The 18295-nt window shown below is 45.5% G+C and overlaps 1 protein-coding gene across 2 annotated transcripts in view; it reads right to left on the minus strand.

Moving 5' to 3' along the window:
- Positions 1-8564: 8564 nt before the first annotated feature.
- Positions 8565-18295, minus strand: part of SHISAL1 (shisa like 1) — a 116492-nt gene continuing 106761 nt past the window's right edge. For both annotated transcript variants that reach the window (XM_060189139.1, XM_060189138.1), the window contains exon 5: positions 8565-14836. In XM_060189139.1, the coding sequence (XP_060045122.1) occupies position 14836 (1 nt within the window). In that variant the 3' untranslated portion in view covers positions 8565-14835. The remainder of the gene's footprint in view (positions 14837-18295) is intronic.

Genomic DNA, 18295 nt, shown 5'->3' on the forward strand with positions numbered 1-18295 from the left:
TATCTACTCTTTTTCAGCCACCAGGTTCCAGATGCTACCATGATGCCAACCTGATTTCCCTGGGCAGACGACCCCACCATGTGTCTTAGAGCCCCACCTCCCCAGACCCCTGCCCCACTAGGGAAAGAGAGAGACAGGCTGGGAGTATGGATCAACCTGTCAACACCCAGGTGCAGTAGCGAAGCAATTACAGAAGCCAGACCTTTCACCTTCAGCACCCCACAATGATCCTGGGTCCATACTCCCAGAGGGATAAAGAATAGGGAAGCTATCAAAGGAGGGAATTGATATGTAGCTCCGGGAGTGGGTATTCTGTGGAAATGTACCCCTCTTATCCTATAGTCTTGTCAGTACTTCTACTTTATAAATAACAGTTTTTTTTTAAAAAAGTAAAAACAAACAAACAACAACAACAACAGCAAACAAATCCAAACCCTTCTAGCTTTTCAGTTTAGAACTGACATTATTCTTATTCAGTATTCCTTCCACAGTCAACATTACAGGGGGTGATATACAATGAATTTGCATTCACACTCATATGCAAAACAGTCCGTGTGCTTTTAGAAATAATTCTACAAAATGAAACGGCCTCTCTTGGAGCTGGAACAAGACATCAAACCACAGTTAAAGGAAACATAGAGCTAGGTGATGGTTCAGCAGGTAAAGCTCATGCTTTTCATAAGTGAGGACCTTGGGTTCAATTCCTGGCAGTTCTTGGGAGCACCATCAATAGCACCATGAGAACACCATGGCTGATGGAGCAATGCTTTGGGTCCTTGCCCTCCACCTTCCCACTTTCTCTCAAAAGCTATAGGATTAAAAAAATGGGGTGGGGCTGGGGGGGGGAGGGCAGTGACACAGAGGGTTAAGTGCATATGGCGCAAAGCACAAGGACTGGTATAAGGATCCCGGTTCGAGCCCCTGGCTCCCCACCTACAGGGGAGTCACTTCACAGGCAGTGAAGCAGGTCTGCAGGTGTCTATCTTTCTCTCCCCCTCTCTGTCTTCCCCATGTCTCTCGATTTCTCTCTGTCCTATCCAACAACAATGGCAGCAACAACAACAACAATAATAACAACAATGATGATAAACAAGAAGGGCAAAAAAGGAAAAAAAAGAAATTAAAATAATAATAATAATAATAATAAATGGGCTGGGGAGGTGATTCAGTGACATCACACAATATATGAGGTTCTGGGTTCATTTCCTGGCACTGCATGAAAGAAAAAGAGAAAGAGAGAAAGAAAGAAGCCTTATTTTAAAAAAACAATGTTACCCTTCATAGACTACACTTCAAAAAACAAAGTAGCCCCAAAGAAGCATCTCTGAAAAGAAGAAAATAACTTACAATATCTTGAAAACCCATGTAACTATAGGTTCAAAAAATAGTGAAAAGAAACACATTTTCATAAGACTAAGATGAAGCTTACTGAGTATTCTACTATTTCAAGTTATTGCTAGTTACAAAGCATCAATTTACAAATAACATGCTCATTTTTTTATTACCTTATCTAAAGGAGAACTTCTAGCTCTGAGAAAAAACGGAAAATACAAAAAGACAGTTTCATAGAAAGATCGTATACTTTAAGTGGACTCCCAACTAATCCAGACATTCATATCACTAACCTGCTTAAGAAACATTAACAATGAAAACTCGGCTTAAGAGTGTGCCATTTCTATAGCTACTGCATTGTGAATAGGACAAAAATATTGAGGATATAGTCTTCCAGGATTTGAAAACTATTATTCAATTCAACAAAGAGAGTACTCACCCCGTGGGCGAATGAGTACAGTTTTGACATACATCGTCTTTGTTTCATTTCCATCATACTTTCTAGCAAAAAGGAAAACATCAGTTCATGTTAGACTACATTTACTTGTCAGTTGCAACTAAAGGTTGGTTACAGAGAGTTTTGCAAAAATCAATATAAACATTCCAGGGGGAAAAACACTGACTATATAAAATTTAGAATAAAGAGTTTTTTCTTTAATATTTATAAATTTTGTGCCCACTCTTTTTTCTTTTTGGAGGAGTAATCAGGACCTTGCACATGTGTGATTTTATTGTTTCAGGTAGTCTCTCGCTCTCATGTATATATATCAGCTTTCCTATTCTTTATTCTCCTATTCTATCCTCTTTCCTATTCTATTATTTCCTATTCATTTCTCTCTCTCTCTCATATCTTCTTCTTCATATATGAGAGAGAGAGAGAGAGAGAGAGAGAGAGAGAGAGACCCCATAGCAGAGAGGGAGGGAGAGACCTTAAAGCGCTGGAGCTTCCGTGAGTGCCACAGCACCTTCTGTGACCACTGGGCTTTGAACCTGGACTGTGCACATGGCAATGTAGGTACCCTACTCCATGTGCTATCTGTTGACGCCTTTCTTTTTATTTATTTTTAAAAAAAATTATTTTGCCTCCAGGGTTATTACTGGGGCTCGGTACTGGCACTACAAATCCACTACTCTGGGTGGAGGCATTTTATCCTTTTCCATTTTTTCTTTTTTGGTTTGTTATAGGATAGGACGGAGAGAAATTGAGAGAGGAGGCGAAAACAGAGCAGGAGAGAAAGATAGACACCTGTAGACTTGCTTTGCCACTTATGAAGCGAACCCCTGCAGGTAGGGAGCCGGAGGCTCAAACCCAGATCCTTGCACGGTCCTTGTGCTTTGTACTATGTGCTCTTAACCTGGTGCACTACCATCTGCCCCCGCACTTTCTTTATGTCAGTAAATGTTGCCATAAATGCTAGTTACACATGTGCATTTTTCTCCTGGAGAACAGATTGTTTGCCACGTACTTGCCCACAGCAGAGGCTGTGTCCCAGTTGATAAACACCCCTTTCTTTCCACTCCATACCACCCTTGCTGGGTCAACACATCTATGTATTTTTTAATGTTAATGGATATTTTCTGGTTGCTTTCAACAGAGATCATAATAATTCTAATTTCTGGCAGCAGTGCCAAAGGGTGCCTTTTCCTTAAACCACTGCTAACAATAGATGGATAGATTAACTTATTGCCAGTCTGACAACCCTAAAGGGTATCTCATTATTCACCTTACCTCCCCCACAACTACCTCCTTCTGGGCCTGGTGTGCACAGAGGTATTGGGTTGTGACACATTTTTACATAGAAAACCAGAAAACTATATCATGACTTTTCTGACAGTCTACTGTTTTCACAGGTGTAGTTATCATTTTGATTCCTTGTGAGGACTGTCTCTGGGTGTGCCTTTTCTTTTTCTCCTCCTCCTCCTCCTCCTCCTCCTCCTTCTTCCTCCTCTTCTTCTTCTTCTTTTAAATTTCTTTATTGGGGAATTGATGTTTTACATTCAACAGTAAATACAATAGTTTGCACATGCATAACATTTCTTAGTTTCCCATATAATAATACAACCCCCACTAGGTCCTCTGTGCTTTTTATTTTTCTATTCGTTGTTTATTCTCTTTCTATCAAATTGTGGGTGTTTTCCCTGAAGTAAACATAAGCCTTGGAAAGGCCAGCTAGCTCACTTGGATAGTGGGCTGCTTTGCCATGTTTGTGACCCAGTGTCCACTGCTCTAAAAGAATATTTAGTCCCGCCCCTCATCTTTTTCTATCTGAAAAGTCAGCCCAGAAAGTGAAACAGAAGTATATAGGGCCGGGTGGTGGTGCACCTAGTTGAGCATACATGTGTACATGTTACAGTGTGCAAGGACCCTGACTCCCACCTGCAAGGGGAAACTTCACAAGTTGTGAAGCAGGGCTGCAGGTGTCTCTCTGTCTCTCTCCCTCTCTAACCCCCTCCCCTCTCAATTTCTTGCTATGTCTATCTAGTAAGTAAGTAAAGATAATGAAAAATAAAAAGATAAAAAAGAAGTATATAGGCTTTACATTTTTAATTTATTTTTTGTATTATCTTTTGCCATTTAAAAACCATTTTTGTATTGCCAAATGTTTCTCATTCCTTCTAAAGATACTGGGTATTGGGCCTTTGTTAGGAACTTTCCCTTACTTTGAGGGTTTAGAAGTTTTTGCTGATTTTTGTTTACTGAAGAATTTAATAGGAGATTCAGTTTCACATATGGCTAAAAAGGGGGCCTGATTTGATTTTCTTTTGGGATGGGTAGAAATTTATGTCAGGTTTATAGCTGAAGTCATGTGATTTTTTTTTTTTTTGCTTCCAGGGTTATTGCTGGGGCTGGTGCCTGCAGTACAAATTCACTGCTCCTGGAGGTCCATTATTTTTCCCCTTTTGTAGCCCTTGTTGTTTATTATTGTTGTTATCATTATTCTTGTTATTGCTGTCATTGTTGTTGGATAGCACAGAGAGAAATCAAGAGAGGATGGGAAGACAGAGAGAGGAAGAGAAAGATAGACACCTGCAGACCTGCTTCATTGCTTATGAAGCGACCACCCTGCATATGGGGAGCTGGGGGCTCAAACCAGTATTCTTATTCCGGTCCTTGCGCTTTGCACCATGTGTGCTCAACCCACTGAGCTACCACCTGGCCCCCAAGTCATGTGATTCTAATAGCCCCACAGTCAGGTGTTTACAGTCAGGTGTCTATAATAATAGGTCTTCACTGGTAATTCTCACGTCAAGCTGCTCACATCCCAGCCCCAGCTTCAGCAGATTCAGGAGGCCTGCTTATCCAGGGGATGTAGAATTCCTTTCTCTCTTCCTGAAGTTCCTTCTCTTAAATTTCCTGGCCCTGCAAAACACTTTTCTTTTTTTCCCCTCCAGTTTATATTTGTGATTAATAGTGGGTAACAAGAGTTTGAGATTACAGTTCTGTGTCCCTACCCTCCTACCTCCCAAAGACAAACATCATAGTTTTTACGAAGTCTTATAAGAAGCTTTTTTATTTTCAGCCATTACTTTTTATTTGCAAGTTCATGCGTATCAGTTCTCTGGACTCCACATAGGAGTGAAACCATCCTGTAGTTGTCTTTCATCTTTTACTTCACTAAGCATAACCACCTCCAGTTCTATTCATTTTGTCCTGAAGGACACAATATTGTCTTTTTTTTTTAAATTTCAGAGCAGTAGTCCATAGAGTATATATCCCATAATTTCTATATCCAGTCATCTGTCAATGTCCATTTAGGCTGCTTCTACTTCTTGGTTATTGTGAATAGTGCATGAACACAGGGGCGCATATGTCCCTTGGAATTAATATTTACATGTCCTTTGGACAAATATTTAAGAGTGGTATTGCTGGATCATAAGGTAATTCCATTTTTAATTTTTATTTTATTTATTTATTTTTGCCACCAGAGTTATTTGCTGGGGCTTGGTGCCTGCACTATAAATTCACTGCTCCTGGAGGCCGTTTTCCCGTTTTTGTTGCCCTTATTGTTGTCATTATTGTTATTGTTGCCATTGATGTTGTTTTTGGATAGGACAGAGAGAAATGGAGAGAGGAGGGGATACAGAGAAGGGGAGAGAAAGATAGACACCTGCAGACCTGCTTCACTGATTATGAGGCAACCCCCCTGCAGGTGGGGAGCCACGGCTCGAACTGGGATCCTTACGCCGGTCCTTGCACTTTGCGCCATGTGCGCTTAACCTGCTGCGCTACCGCCCAACCCTTGGTACTTTCATTTTAATTAATTAATTTTTACCAGAGCACTGCTCAGTTCTGGCTTTGGTGGGCAGGGGATTGAACCTAGGATCTCAGTGCTTCAGACAGCACAGCCTTTTTGTATAACCATTATGCTGTCTTCCCCACCCTCGTTTTCATTTCTTTTTAAGGACTCTCCATACAGTCTTCCAAAGGGATTGCACCAGTTTGCGCTCCCACTAACAGCGTATCAGAGTTCCTTTTTCTCCACAACCTTGCCAACATTTGTCATTTCCTGACTTGTTAGTGGAGGATACTCTCAGTTGTGAGGTGGAATCTCAGTGTATCTTGATTTGCATCTTAAGCTTAGAGAAATGCAAATTAAAACTACACTAAAGCTCCACCTCACAGCTGTGAGAACAGCCTCCATCAACCAAACACCTTGCCTTTGTTCTCCCAGATAGAATGGAGTTGAGGGACTCTGCTGTTCCAACTCTGGCCACATTGGCACAAATCCTGCCTCTCTCCAAGCACTAGTACTTCTGTGTTGGACTCCAATTGTGCTTTGGGCCCTCCATTCACAGTATCAGTTATAAAATATTTGTGGTCTAATGAGATAATAGTGATGTACCAACTAATAATTCTCTGTGGGATTGAGACCTACTTTTGGTATCTTAAATGATCATATTTACCCACATACTTCTGTATTCTGACTTGTTTACTGACCAGTGTCTTTGCAGTGTGTTTTAATATATGGGGTGTTAGGAAGACAGTATATAAGACTATCTGGGAAGAGGCAATGGTGAGTGTCCACTGTAGAACTCTGTGGCGTCACCAGCTGGATGAGACTGTGGAGCTACAGGAGCAGTTGGTGTCCTGAGTCATTTTTTTGTTGCAGACAGCATCTCTGGAGCGTCACCACATTACTTTGCCTTTGTATATGAAACACTTTTTTTTTTTGCCTCCAGGGCTATTGCTGGGGCTTGGTGCTGGCACAACACCACTGCTCCTGGTGGCCATTTTTCATTTTTATTGGATAGGACAGAGAGAAATTGAGAGGGGAGGGGGAGGTAGAGAGGGAGAGAAACAGATACCTGCAGACCTGCTTCACTGCTTGTGAAGTGTGTCTGCCCCCCCCCCACACACACAGGTGGGGAGCCTGAGGGCTATAGAACCTAGGTCTTATGCGGGTCCCTGTGTTTAGTGCTATGTGTGTTTAACCTGGTGCACCTCTGCCTGGCTCTCTAAAACACTTTGTTTTAACTGCAGCTCAGCCTGTCCTGACCTGATAAGTAACCAGTGATGCTGCCCAGAAAGCTGAAACATGATCTGAAATGTTTGCTGCTGCTGCTGCAGCTGGTGTGTGTGTGTGTGTGTGTGTGTGCGCGCGTGTGTGTGTGTGTGTGTGTGTGTGTACTTGCACAAGCACACATCAAGGAAACAGATACTGGAGTCTGAGTGGGCAATGTTACACAGGTTACAGGTTACACAGGGAAGGAAACATCTTTACTTCCATCCCACATACATTCACTTCAAGTCTACTGAATGTGCAGTGGTTAGGCAAGAGGTAAGAGGCTGTCTGTCTTAAGTGCATCTTGGCTATGGACTACATAAAGCTAGATTCTAGAGGGAGGCATGGAATCTGAAAGGAAATGGCTAGTTTGTGAACAGATGTAAGCGGAAGAGAGACATTCCAGCAGTGTGGGATTTAGAAAAGCTAGGAAGCCAAAAATAACTTGATAATGCGATTGAGACGGTCCCTGGACAACAAAGACTCCAACTACCAGAGGGCAAAAAGTAGATTAGACTGTTCCAGACAAACTTAAGTTAGCTCCTGTGATGTTGTGAATGAGTGAGATTTGGGGGCAAAAAGGAAAACAAGCACAGCTGAGATCTGTATCTCAAAAATAACTTTTAGGTGGAACTAAGGCACTTGAAATTTACTGGAAGCAAATAAATCAAAGCCTAATGAACTGTGAACAAAATCCAAAGCTCACACATTGTCATACTCAAGGACCCAGGTTCAAGCCCCCAGGCCCCAAAAACAGGGAGGAAGCTTCACAAGCAGTAATGTAGGTCTATAGGTGTCTCTCTATTTCCCTCTCACCTCTCAATGTCTCTCTGTTCTATCAACTTAAAAAAAAAGATAGAAAGACCCAAGGTTTAGATTATAATGAGACAGAGTGTTCATGGCTTAAAACAAATACCGGGGTTGGCAAGATAGCTCACTGGGAGGGTGGCTGCTTTGCCTTGCAGGAGGCCCAGGTTCAAGTCTCACCTTCACTGTACTGAGGGAAGCTTTGGTGCCGTGCTGCTTTTTCCATTCATCTCTTCCTCTGCCTCTCTGTGCTTCTTGTGCACACACAAAAAAAACAAACAAACAAAAAAAAACACCTTGGAGTCCCCAGCCTTCATGGGCAGGTGGCAGTCAAATGATCCCCAGGCTCCTAGGATGATAGGCTCTGCCAGGCCTACTTCAGATATGGCCAGGGGGATGGCACATCAGGAGTTAGGGCCAGGGGGAACAAGGGTCTTGCTCCCTGAGATGCTTAATCTAGAATCCTTCACAGCGGGGGCGGGGGTATCTGCATCTGCCCTACAGGGGTTTGGTCAGAGAGCAGCATCTCTCCACATGCAGGTCTCTGGACCAAGAGAAGCAGGCAGAGACCTCCAGCCCCGTCTTGTGCCCTGACAGCACTGGACACCACACTCATGCTTGGGAACATGAATAGCCAAATCGAGGGACCAGGTTGTGGCACAACTGGACAAGGACCCAGTGCACAAGGACCCAGGTTCAAGTCCCTGGTCCCCACCTGAGGGGAGAGGGGAGCTTCATGAACAGTGAAGCATTGTTACAGTTCTCTTTCTCTCCCTTGCCTTTCAATTTCCGTCTTTATCCAACATAAATAATAAAATGTTAAAATAAAACCATTAATCCCCCCATAAAAAGTTAAAAAGAAAAAAAAGTTAAAATATTGTAGATGAATTAGAAAACAGAAAAGCCACACTGAACACAGGGAACAGTTGACGTGACACTCCTTTATTAAAACGTAAGGACATCTTTATAAAAACTACTGTATATAAAGACCAAAGCAGTGCAACAGCAGTCAGTGTAAAACACGGTATTCTTGTTAGTACATTATATTATTAGTATGATTCATATTGGGAGTATTACTGATTTTTGGTTTTCCCGGTTACCAGCTCTCAGTGAGAACCCTGCCTCCTGCTCAGGTGGTGTCGGGCTCACAGGAGGGGCATTCCAGTGCTGCCTGAGACCAAGGACACACACACATAGACAGACATGCCAACCTTGGTGGAGGCCTTCCTTGTGAAGGCGTTGGAGCCTCCACTCCCCATGCTTGGTGGTCCCACTGAGTTATTGCACTCACCCTGATTCCAGCCATGCCACATCCTGTCGCCAGTTTAAAATAGAAAACAAGGGAGGAAGCGCACAAGACGGAGATTGGGTTAAAGAGGGTGTTTGGGGGTCACCTGTTTGATGCCACCCTGGATGCCTGCATAAGTGTCACCTGTGACTTTCTATCAAGTGCATAGAGTCCTCTCTTGGGGCTCAGCTGAATTCAGTGGGGTCCCATCTGGGAGGGCGGTTTAGAGCAACTCAACAGGGTCTCTCCCTGCACAAGCCCCGGCAGCGTGGCTATTCACAGCACAGTTGGTAGAAGTGGTGCCTCTGGGAGTCCGCTACCATTGATGTGACCGTGTTGTGAATACTGCCCCCTAGAGGTGGGCACTGCAGCAGCACTGGATTTCAGTCTGTCAGGGGCAAAAAGACCTGGGCTTTGATATAAAGCTAGGAGTCCTAGGTACAGAAATGCCTAGTGGTCAAAGCCACTCACTCACCACCTATCTATCTAGCACCAACTATGTGGCAGGGGTTTGGGCCGGAAATTTAGGGTGTGTGTGGGGGTGTGTAGAGGGGGACAGTGCCATTTGCAAGGTCACTTTTGTGGGTAGGATAGGTGAGCCGCTTGTTTGCTGAAGGGATCCACACCTTCCTTAACTGTCAGTCACAATCAGCAGGCCCCCCAACTTGGTTGGTCCCCACCTTTCCCAGAACACACCATGTTCCCTGCCATGTCTGCCTATGGTAGAAACTGCTGTTGGAGGGGTGGAGGGAATGGTGGGAACCAGGCTGGGAGTCTGGCAGGTATTCCTGGGACAGATGAATGAATGAATGGATGGATGGATGGATGGATGGATGGATGGATGGATGTGGATGGATGGATGTGTGGAGGAGAAGATGGATTTCTTAGGCTCTTGTCTCTGACCTTACTGTCCCATTTCCACATTTGGCTCTCTCAGGTCTCAGACCTGAAAGTTCATGGAAATGATTACTAACTTGTGGCTGAGGCTGTGCTTGCCCTACGGGGAGTCAGGGAGCCTAGAAGCAGGCAGGTGGTGTAGCTTTCTGAGGGTGCAAAGAACACCCCCTTCACCCCCTACCACAGCCAGTCATGTGTCCTGGGGCAGCAAATGGCAGTGACATGGTGTTGCTTGCTCATTGGCCCTCTGACCTTGAGACCACTGTCTGGGAACTGTGGGGACCCATGAGACCTGTCAGGTGCTCACTAGATAAGTGACAAAGTCAGAACTCCACAAAGGCCACCCCATGCCAGCCCCAGAGTTGTAGAACAGACTATGGCACGACACAGCATTTCAGGGATAGCGATACAACTGCCCTTTAACACGATCCAATAAAGCCCTCAGTAAGGCTGCCTGGGGCTGTCATACCACCTGGGATCGATGGGCCTCAGGGATTCACTTCAGGAAACTTGATTCCATGGCCTTATGGCAGCGTACTGGGTTAAACTCACATAGTACTAGGACCTGCAAGGATTCAGGTTCGAGCCCCTGGCTCCCCACCTGCAAGGGAGATGCTTTACAAGTCGTGAAGCAGCTTTGCAGGAGTCTTTCTCTCTCCCTATCTATTTCCCCTTCTCCTCTCAATTTCTCTTTGTCATATCCAATAAAATGGTAAAAAAAAAAAAAAAAAAATGGCCGCAGGAGCTGTGGCATCATAGTGCTGGCACCGAGCCCCAGCAATAACCGTGGAGGTAAAAAAAGTAACTCTATTCTATCTGGGTGGGGACCTATCACCCTTTAACAATTATTCCAAGCCAGTGACCCCACTGGGGACATGTCTTCCAGAGGTGACATGGTGAAGGAGTCGCAGCTGCAGGTGTGGGCTTGGATGGGGACAGTGGGCTGGAGGGGTGATAGAGGCTCTGAGCTCAGTGTGGCATGGACAGGGCTCTGTGGGAGCGGCTGGGCTCTGGGAGGAGGGAGGCTGGGTACAGCCTTACCAAAGAGTTTGGGGTCATATGGTGAGTGGGGACATGTTTCTGGGGGGTGGGTGGCTATGAACCCCCTTCCTTGTTCATGTCATTGCCGGTATCCCAAGTCCTTCTCCCTACCTTGATGGCCAAATTTGCCTAAAGGCCTTTCTGATGCCGAGGGGGATCAGGCTGGCTAGCTGCCTACATAGATGCTTGAAAGCATCCATGGTGAGAGAAACTGGACCTTTCTGCAGAACTGCACGCTCGCACGCACGTGTGCATATGTGTGTGTGTGTTTTCAGTTAAGGCCATTTTGCTATGGGGCCTGGCCATCCTTAGCTGTCTGCCTGGCAGCTGGTGGGGGGCACATCTACACATATGCAGGCATCCTCTGGGGGAATGCTTGGCAGGGAGACTTCAGACACCCTGGGGAGGGCAGATATGCCTACCAGGTATTGGTTCTGAGTAGAGATTTCCAAACACACACTGGTGACACCACACAGAGAAGGGCAGAAAGCACAAAGCCACATGAGAGTAACACTTGGTTCCCGGGGAAGAGGTGCTGACAAGTGGCGCTCACTGCACAGGATAGCTCCAAACACTCATTCCTCTGCAGTTCGATTATGGTCATTTTCTTTCTCTCCTCCTTGCTTCTCTCTCTCTATTACTCTGTTGTCGTTACTAATTTATTTTACAAAGGACATAGTGACAGTCAGAAGCTCACAGTAGAAAGTAAAAGTAGGCATCCTGAAAAACCCAATTTGAGAAGTCACTGAGAAATGCTAACTCTGAATATCTACTGGAACTTGTCATCCTTCCTGCCTCTCATTCTTGAGCTGACTCATCTAATGGCCGTGCCACCTGCTGTGGTGGGGATAAGGTTTCATACAGATGATTTGAGGGGTCTCCTGGGGGTTTGAAGAGCCTCTGACATTGAGGGGACTGAACTGCACAAAGTGCCTTCTGCACAGGGCAGTCACACCCCTCTACCACCACACTCCAGCCCCAAATACTCGATGGGAAAGAAACTGAGGCTCAGAGAGGCAGGGCAATGCCCACAAGGCCACCCAGCCAGGAGGGGTGTGCTGTGGGTCCCTGTGCTCTGCCCTTGTTGTGTCTGCGGTGCTGGTGGTGACTGAGCTTTGGGTTAGAGGCCTCCAGCAGACTGTTCCATCCTCACCCCAGGCTGTGACAATAGCCCCCCACCCCTGGGTTACCAGTTTTTCCTGAATCTGCTGGAGCCAGGAGCATTCAGAGACGTCAGGGGGCAAACCTCAGGAGTGCAGAGCACATGGACCTAGTCTTTAATGCTGTGTGACAGTGACCTCTAGATGCAGCAGGTGCCCCAGGCAGGCAAGGCCACCAGCTCCTTCTTGGCTTCATGAACATCACCCACCACTGCAGGGAGTCAGAGGTGTAATAACACCCCCTCCCAAACCTCAGTATCTGATCAAAGGGAGCTTGGGTGGAGGACACAACACTCCCTAAGCCCTCGGGGCTCTAAGTTCAGGATGGATGGCAGAATCTCTGTCCACCTCCAGGCTTAGGCTCCACACATGGGATGCAGGCAGGGGTTGATCCAGCCATACTCAGTGTCTATCATCACCCCTTGATGGCAATCTTGCTCTGCATGGATGAGGCCTTAGGGGTCTGTCCTAGGACGACTGGAATCAAGAGGAAAGGAAGTTGTGCCTCTCCTTAAGCATACAGCCTAAAGCTAGTCTTTGCCCAGCGGCACAGTCCTGGCTGCACTGTCTAGGGCCATGGGCTTGGGTTTCCATCTGAGTCTGTTTCTTGACCCACAAAACGGGGGGGGGGGGGGGGGGGGGGAAGGCAGTTTCTTATTTGTAGCACTGTTGAGAAAGTGAAGAGCCAGGCTGTATGGAAAATGCTTGGTGCTCTAGAAAGTTCTTCCTTTTGGGGGGGCAGGCAATGGTACACCCAGTAAATGGACATATTACCAAGTGCAAGGACCTGGGTTTGAGGCCCTGCCCCCACCTGCAGGGGGGGTCTACTTTACAAGTGGTGAAGCAGGTCTGCAGGTATCTATGTTTCCCTTTCCCTTTCTATCTCCTCCCTCCTCTCTCAACTTCTCTCTGTCCTATCCAATACAAATTAGAAAACAAACAAACAAACAACACAAAGGAAAAAGTTGCCTCCGGGAGCAATGGATTCATAGTGCAGGCACCGAGCCCCAGAGATAACCCTGGAGGCAAAAACAAAAGAAAACAAAACAAACAAACAAACAAACAAATTTCTTTTCTAGGAAAGGACAAGGTGCCAGTGCTTGTACAGCATTGTTCCTCACTCTGAGGCTCCCCACCCTCATCTATTCTGCCTCCCTCTCTGTCTCAGCTGCCCTGATTGCTACGGGCTAGTTGAAATTAGTGAAGACTGCCTTACTGCCCCTTTGCTCTGCCTGGAATCCACCACCCTGTGTTTATTGCCCTGGATATCTCCTGGGATTCACTCAGAGAGTCCAGAGCCCTGAGTGCTCAAGCTCCCCAATGGACTTCCTCCCCTCTTAGCACTTGCCTCTCACTGTCCTCTCTCCCCCGCTGAATGGCCAGCATGGTGAGAAGGGAAGGCTCCTTGGGCAGGAAGCACACTGTCCATTAAACAGGCCCCACGGAGCTATGGGCTGAGGGAGATTGTGGCATCAGTGACATCAGTGGTAGAGTGCCTCAGTGGCAGGGTAGAACCTTGGGGACCTAAGCTCTTTGTTTGAGTGATGTGTGTGTGTGTGTGTGTGTGTCCGTCCAGCAGGGTGGGTGGTGGCTGCAGTAAGCAACATGGACAGATGCTAGAGACATAAAGTTATATGAAGTGAAAGGGCTTCTAGAACCTTCCTCTCTGGGTCCCCACAACAGTTGTCACACTGTCTCTCTTGGAGGGACAAAAGCAGGGCTTCTGGTGGGTCTGTCACCTCTTCACTGCCTGGCAGGAGGCCACAGTGTGTGCTGTGTTGTGAAGGCTTCCGGGCAGTGTTGGTGGATGTCTGGGGGCCACGGGTTACTCACTAAGACCATCCAGGAGCTACTTCTGGGAATGGGCTGGGGGTGCCCTGGCTGGGGTGTCTGACCCTGGCTGTCCACCCCTTCAGGTCAAAGTCTGTGCCTGATTTCCTGGCCATGTACCTCTGGGCACTCACTCGCCTTTTCTGCTCAGAGTCTGCAGGGGGCTCATAGCACCTCTCCCAGTAGTGAGAGGAGGTGGCCCCCCTAGACAGCTGGACCTATGATCCTTATTATTCCTATTGTCCTGGAGATGAATGCTGTAAGAACTGACTCCCTTACCCTCTGGTGTGTTCAGATCCCTAGTGCTCCCTGACTCCCCAGGGACGTCTTCCTGCTCCCCACTCCAGCTGGTTGCCAACTACCAGCTACAGCAAGAAGCTGTAGCCCAGATTCTGGTGGGGACCTTACCCTGGTGACCTGTGCCCATCAGAGAAAAAACAATCAACCAGACAAACAAAAAGAATGCCCCGAATCATACACACATACTTGCGCATGGAACACACACACACACACACACACACACACACACACACACACACACACTCTCTCTCTCTCTCTCTCTCACACTCAGTATTCTGATATCGAGGGTCCCCCTGGCCACAGCTGGAGGGTGTGGGGTGAGGGCTACATGCAACAAGCATGGGCCCCTGACCTCTTTGACCCCAGCAGTCAGAGCAGCTTCCTGTGGTCAGCCTGAGTCCTCAGGGCGTCCCCTCTTGGAAGCCACCAGCCCAGAATGGGACTATTGCTTTTGGATAGGGAGCTCGCAGCCCCCTCCCAGCTACCCCCAGCCCCCACCCCTGAGCTTGCTCCTTGTCTTGGAAGTCTGTGGCAGGGGGTTTAGGGCACAGGTGGCATCTCCTCTGTTGCCGTTGTGGCCACCTCCGATCTCCTGGACACCCCTGTTGATGTGGTTCTTCTCCTTGGAGGCTTGGCGCCTCCCCTCCTCCATCCTGAGGCACAGCAAAAGGGTTTTTCTGGAGAAAGAGAAGGAAACAAAATGTCACACGCTGGCTGGGGACACTCTGGGGACCAGGAGTCAGGCTTCCTTGGAGCATGTTCTGACCTGTCTTTACCTATTCAGTTCATTCTACTCAGGTATTTTACTTTGCAAGCAAGCCAAAAAAAAAAAAAAAAAATTAACCTCATCCTTCTCCCTTTAACTCCCTATACCCCTTCCCCCCTCCCTTTGGATAATCTGGCACAGTGTAATTATGAAGATAACCATGGGACCAACAGTGATGCTGTTACTGTCCACCAGTTGATTCTGTTTTGTCTGACCATCCTTGTATTCCCTTATAGTGTAAATGCAGGTAAAAATCATCTCGATAACGAATAGGGAAGCTATCAGGGGAGGGGATGGGATACAGAGCTCTGGTGGTGGGAATTATGTGGAGTTGTACCCTTCTTATTCTATGGTTTTTGTCAGTGTTTCCTTTTTATAAATAAAAATTATTTTAAAAAATCATCCGTAACTTGTCTTTCTCCTACTGACTTATAATCTTTTATATAATTCCCTTGAATTTTTTCTCTATTTAGTTACTGATGGAAAAATCCTACCTCTGTAATAGATGAATATTATTCTGTTGTATATAACCAAATATACATTACTCTAAAAGTATTTTCTTTTATTTACTTATTTTTGGATAGAGGCAGAGAGAAATGGAGAGGGAAGAGGAACATAGAGAGGGAGAGAGGAATGCCCATAGCACTGCCCCACCACTTGTGAAGCTTCCCCCCTGCAGGTGCGGACCAGGGGCTTGAACCCAGGTCCTTGTGCACTGTAACATGTGTGCTCTACAGGGACTGCCACCACTAGGCCCCTATGTTACATCTTTATCCAAGCATCTATTGCCAGGCTGTTTTCATGTCTTGGCTATTGTAATTAATGATAAAATAAATACTAGGGTGGATATAACCTTTCAGGTTATTAATCTCATATTCTTTGGACAGATACCCAGAATCTTCTGGGTATTGAGAATTATTTGACTTTCAGTTTGGCATTAGGTTAAGAAAGTGCAACCCTCTATGGTTCCAACTGGCATTCCTGGTCCATGCAATAAGATAGGAAGAAGGCAGAGAGTAACAGGAGTGGAAAAGAAATCCAGACCACAAATGTTTATAGATCACTGACACAGAACTTCTACGAGAAGACAGTCAGCAGGCTAACTGTTGGCTCAGAGAGTGGAGCTATGGAGAGCACATTTTCAATCTGTCAGACATCAGATCAGCTTACAGAAATCAGTCGTTTTCATCTCCCCCTGCAATTAGCATGGTGATTACACATCTTGACTGGAGACAGTCCTAGTTAATACCTGCTATTGTGACATAGAATTTAACACCCCCCCATTCACCCTCAGAAATATTCCGACTTGGTTGAGCAAATACATGCACTATTGCAATTTGTAATAAGAAACACCAGTTGGGTCTTTGTGGCTGTTTCTGCTGCAGAACTATCAAAAACCCTTCGATTCTCCTATGATGGATGTTCCTTACACAGGCATCTTTAGTTATGTTAATGAGATGACTTCCAGACAGCACCAAAGGATGGGGATTGGTTGATTGCCAGAAGTACCAATCATGTGACAAGAAGATCAGCATTGTCAGTCCCACCCCACTAGGATGTCCAGGGAATAGTGAACTGCCCTAGCAAGTTGTTTGAACCTATGCAAGGGGTCATTGGAACCTCTGACCTATAATTTGGTGGTCAGAAGCATATCCTGGACATGCAACTGGCATCTGGAGTGGGGACAGTTTTGTGGAACTGAGCCTTTAGTATATAGGCTCTGGTGCCACCTCTCTGGTGTCCGAACGAAGTTGAGAGGTAAGCTAACTAGCTGATGCCAAAGAAAGCTCCCTTTCATCTCACCCAACACATGCTAGACTTGGTTTTAGAATCTTTACTTGACCCTGATTACAACATACTAGAACATAGCAAGAGCAAATGCAGATACCATGCACCTTGGGCATTGGCCAACTGATTCTACTATTACCAAATGAAATAAAGCCATGGAAAGGAAGGCAGGGTCAGAGGGCCAATATGGCGGACCCAGAGTGGCACTGAGAGCCTGGCTGGCAGAGTTACTAGTGGCAATTAAAGAAAAAAAGAAAGAAAAAAAGAAAGAAAAAAAAGAGAATGGTACAAGAGAGAAAAGGTGTGTGTGTGTGTGTGTGTATGTGTGTGTGTGTATGTGTGTGTGTGCATGTGTGTGTATGTGTGTGTGTATGTGTGTGTGTGTGTGTGTATGTGTGTGTGTGTGTGTGTGTGTGTGTGTCTATGTGTGTGTGATGGTCAAGGTCCAGAATAGTAACTGGCATAGCACAGAAGCTTGATATTCGTTGAACTAATGAATGAGTTAAGATATTGAAATCCAGATGACCATTGCTCATCTTTTTTTCTTTTTTTTGTGAGAGTTGACTTTTCTTCTGTGAATTACTAGAGGACACGCATTGGAAAACCAAGGGGGTACATGAATAACTCCAGTAAGAGTTACTGTGGTTATTGAAGTCTATTTTTAAAATACTTAATTTAATTTATTTTGAATAGAGGCAAAAATAAATTGAGAGGGGACAGACACCAGCAGTCCTGCTTCACTATTCATGAACCCCCTCACTCCCACAGGTGAGGACCAGGGGCTTGAACCAGGGTTTGTACATGGTAATATGTGTGCTCTACCCAGTGAGCCACCATCTGCCTCCTAGAATGAATAGAACTACAGAACTAGACCTAAAGCAAATCTAAGGATAGTCACTATTATAGAAAAGGATGTGATAGGGAATTGGTGTGAATAATAATAGATATCGGTGGAGGTGAGAAGGAGGGAGGTTATATATGTAAATTATGCCTTACTTATTTATAGTTGGAAGACTAAATACTTGTTTAGAGTTTTAAGCAAAATCAGAGGTGCAGAAAGAGATAGATAAAACAATCAACTAAAATCATTTGGTAGAAGGGAGAGGAGAGAAGGGAAAGTAGAACATTCTAATTTAGATGCCTTCATATTAGGGAGAAGCTAAACATTGTCTAAATAGAGGATTAAGGGTATCAGAGCACAGTATAATTATGAAGATAACCATGGGACCAACAACACAGCTTTCCAAATTGTCAGAAGACATACACACAAAAAATAAAACAAAGAAAACAGAGACCATATGGCGGCAACTGACAACCCCCATAAAGCTATAAAAGCAGGAAGCATATCATAAACTATGATGACAGAGCTAAGACCAAATGTGTCTGCTATATCAGTAAATGTTAATGAGCCATACACATTTGCTTTTTTTTTTTTTTTTAAGATGACTCTCAGGCTGGATCACAAACAAAAAGGTAGAGTGATTCAGAAAGGTTTAATGTGAAAGGGTGGGCAGATATCGAAATGTCCTGATTACGGCATCACGACTCTATGAATATGTAACTATCTATTTAAAAGATGATT

The sequence above is a fragment of the Erinaceus europaeus genome, chromosome 4 (genome assembly GCF_950295315.1).
Source record: "Erinaceus europaeus chromosome 4, mEriEur2.1, whole genome shotgun sequence".
NCBI lineage: Eukaryota > Metazoa > Chordata > Mammalia > Eulipotyphla > Erinaceidae > Erinaceus > Erinaceus europaeus.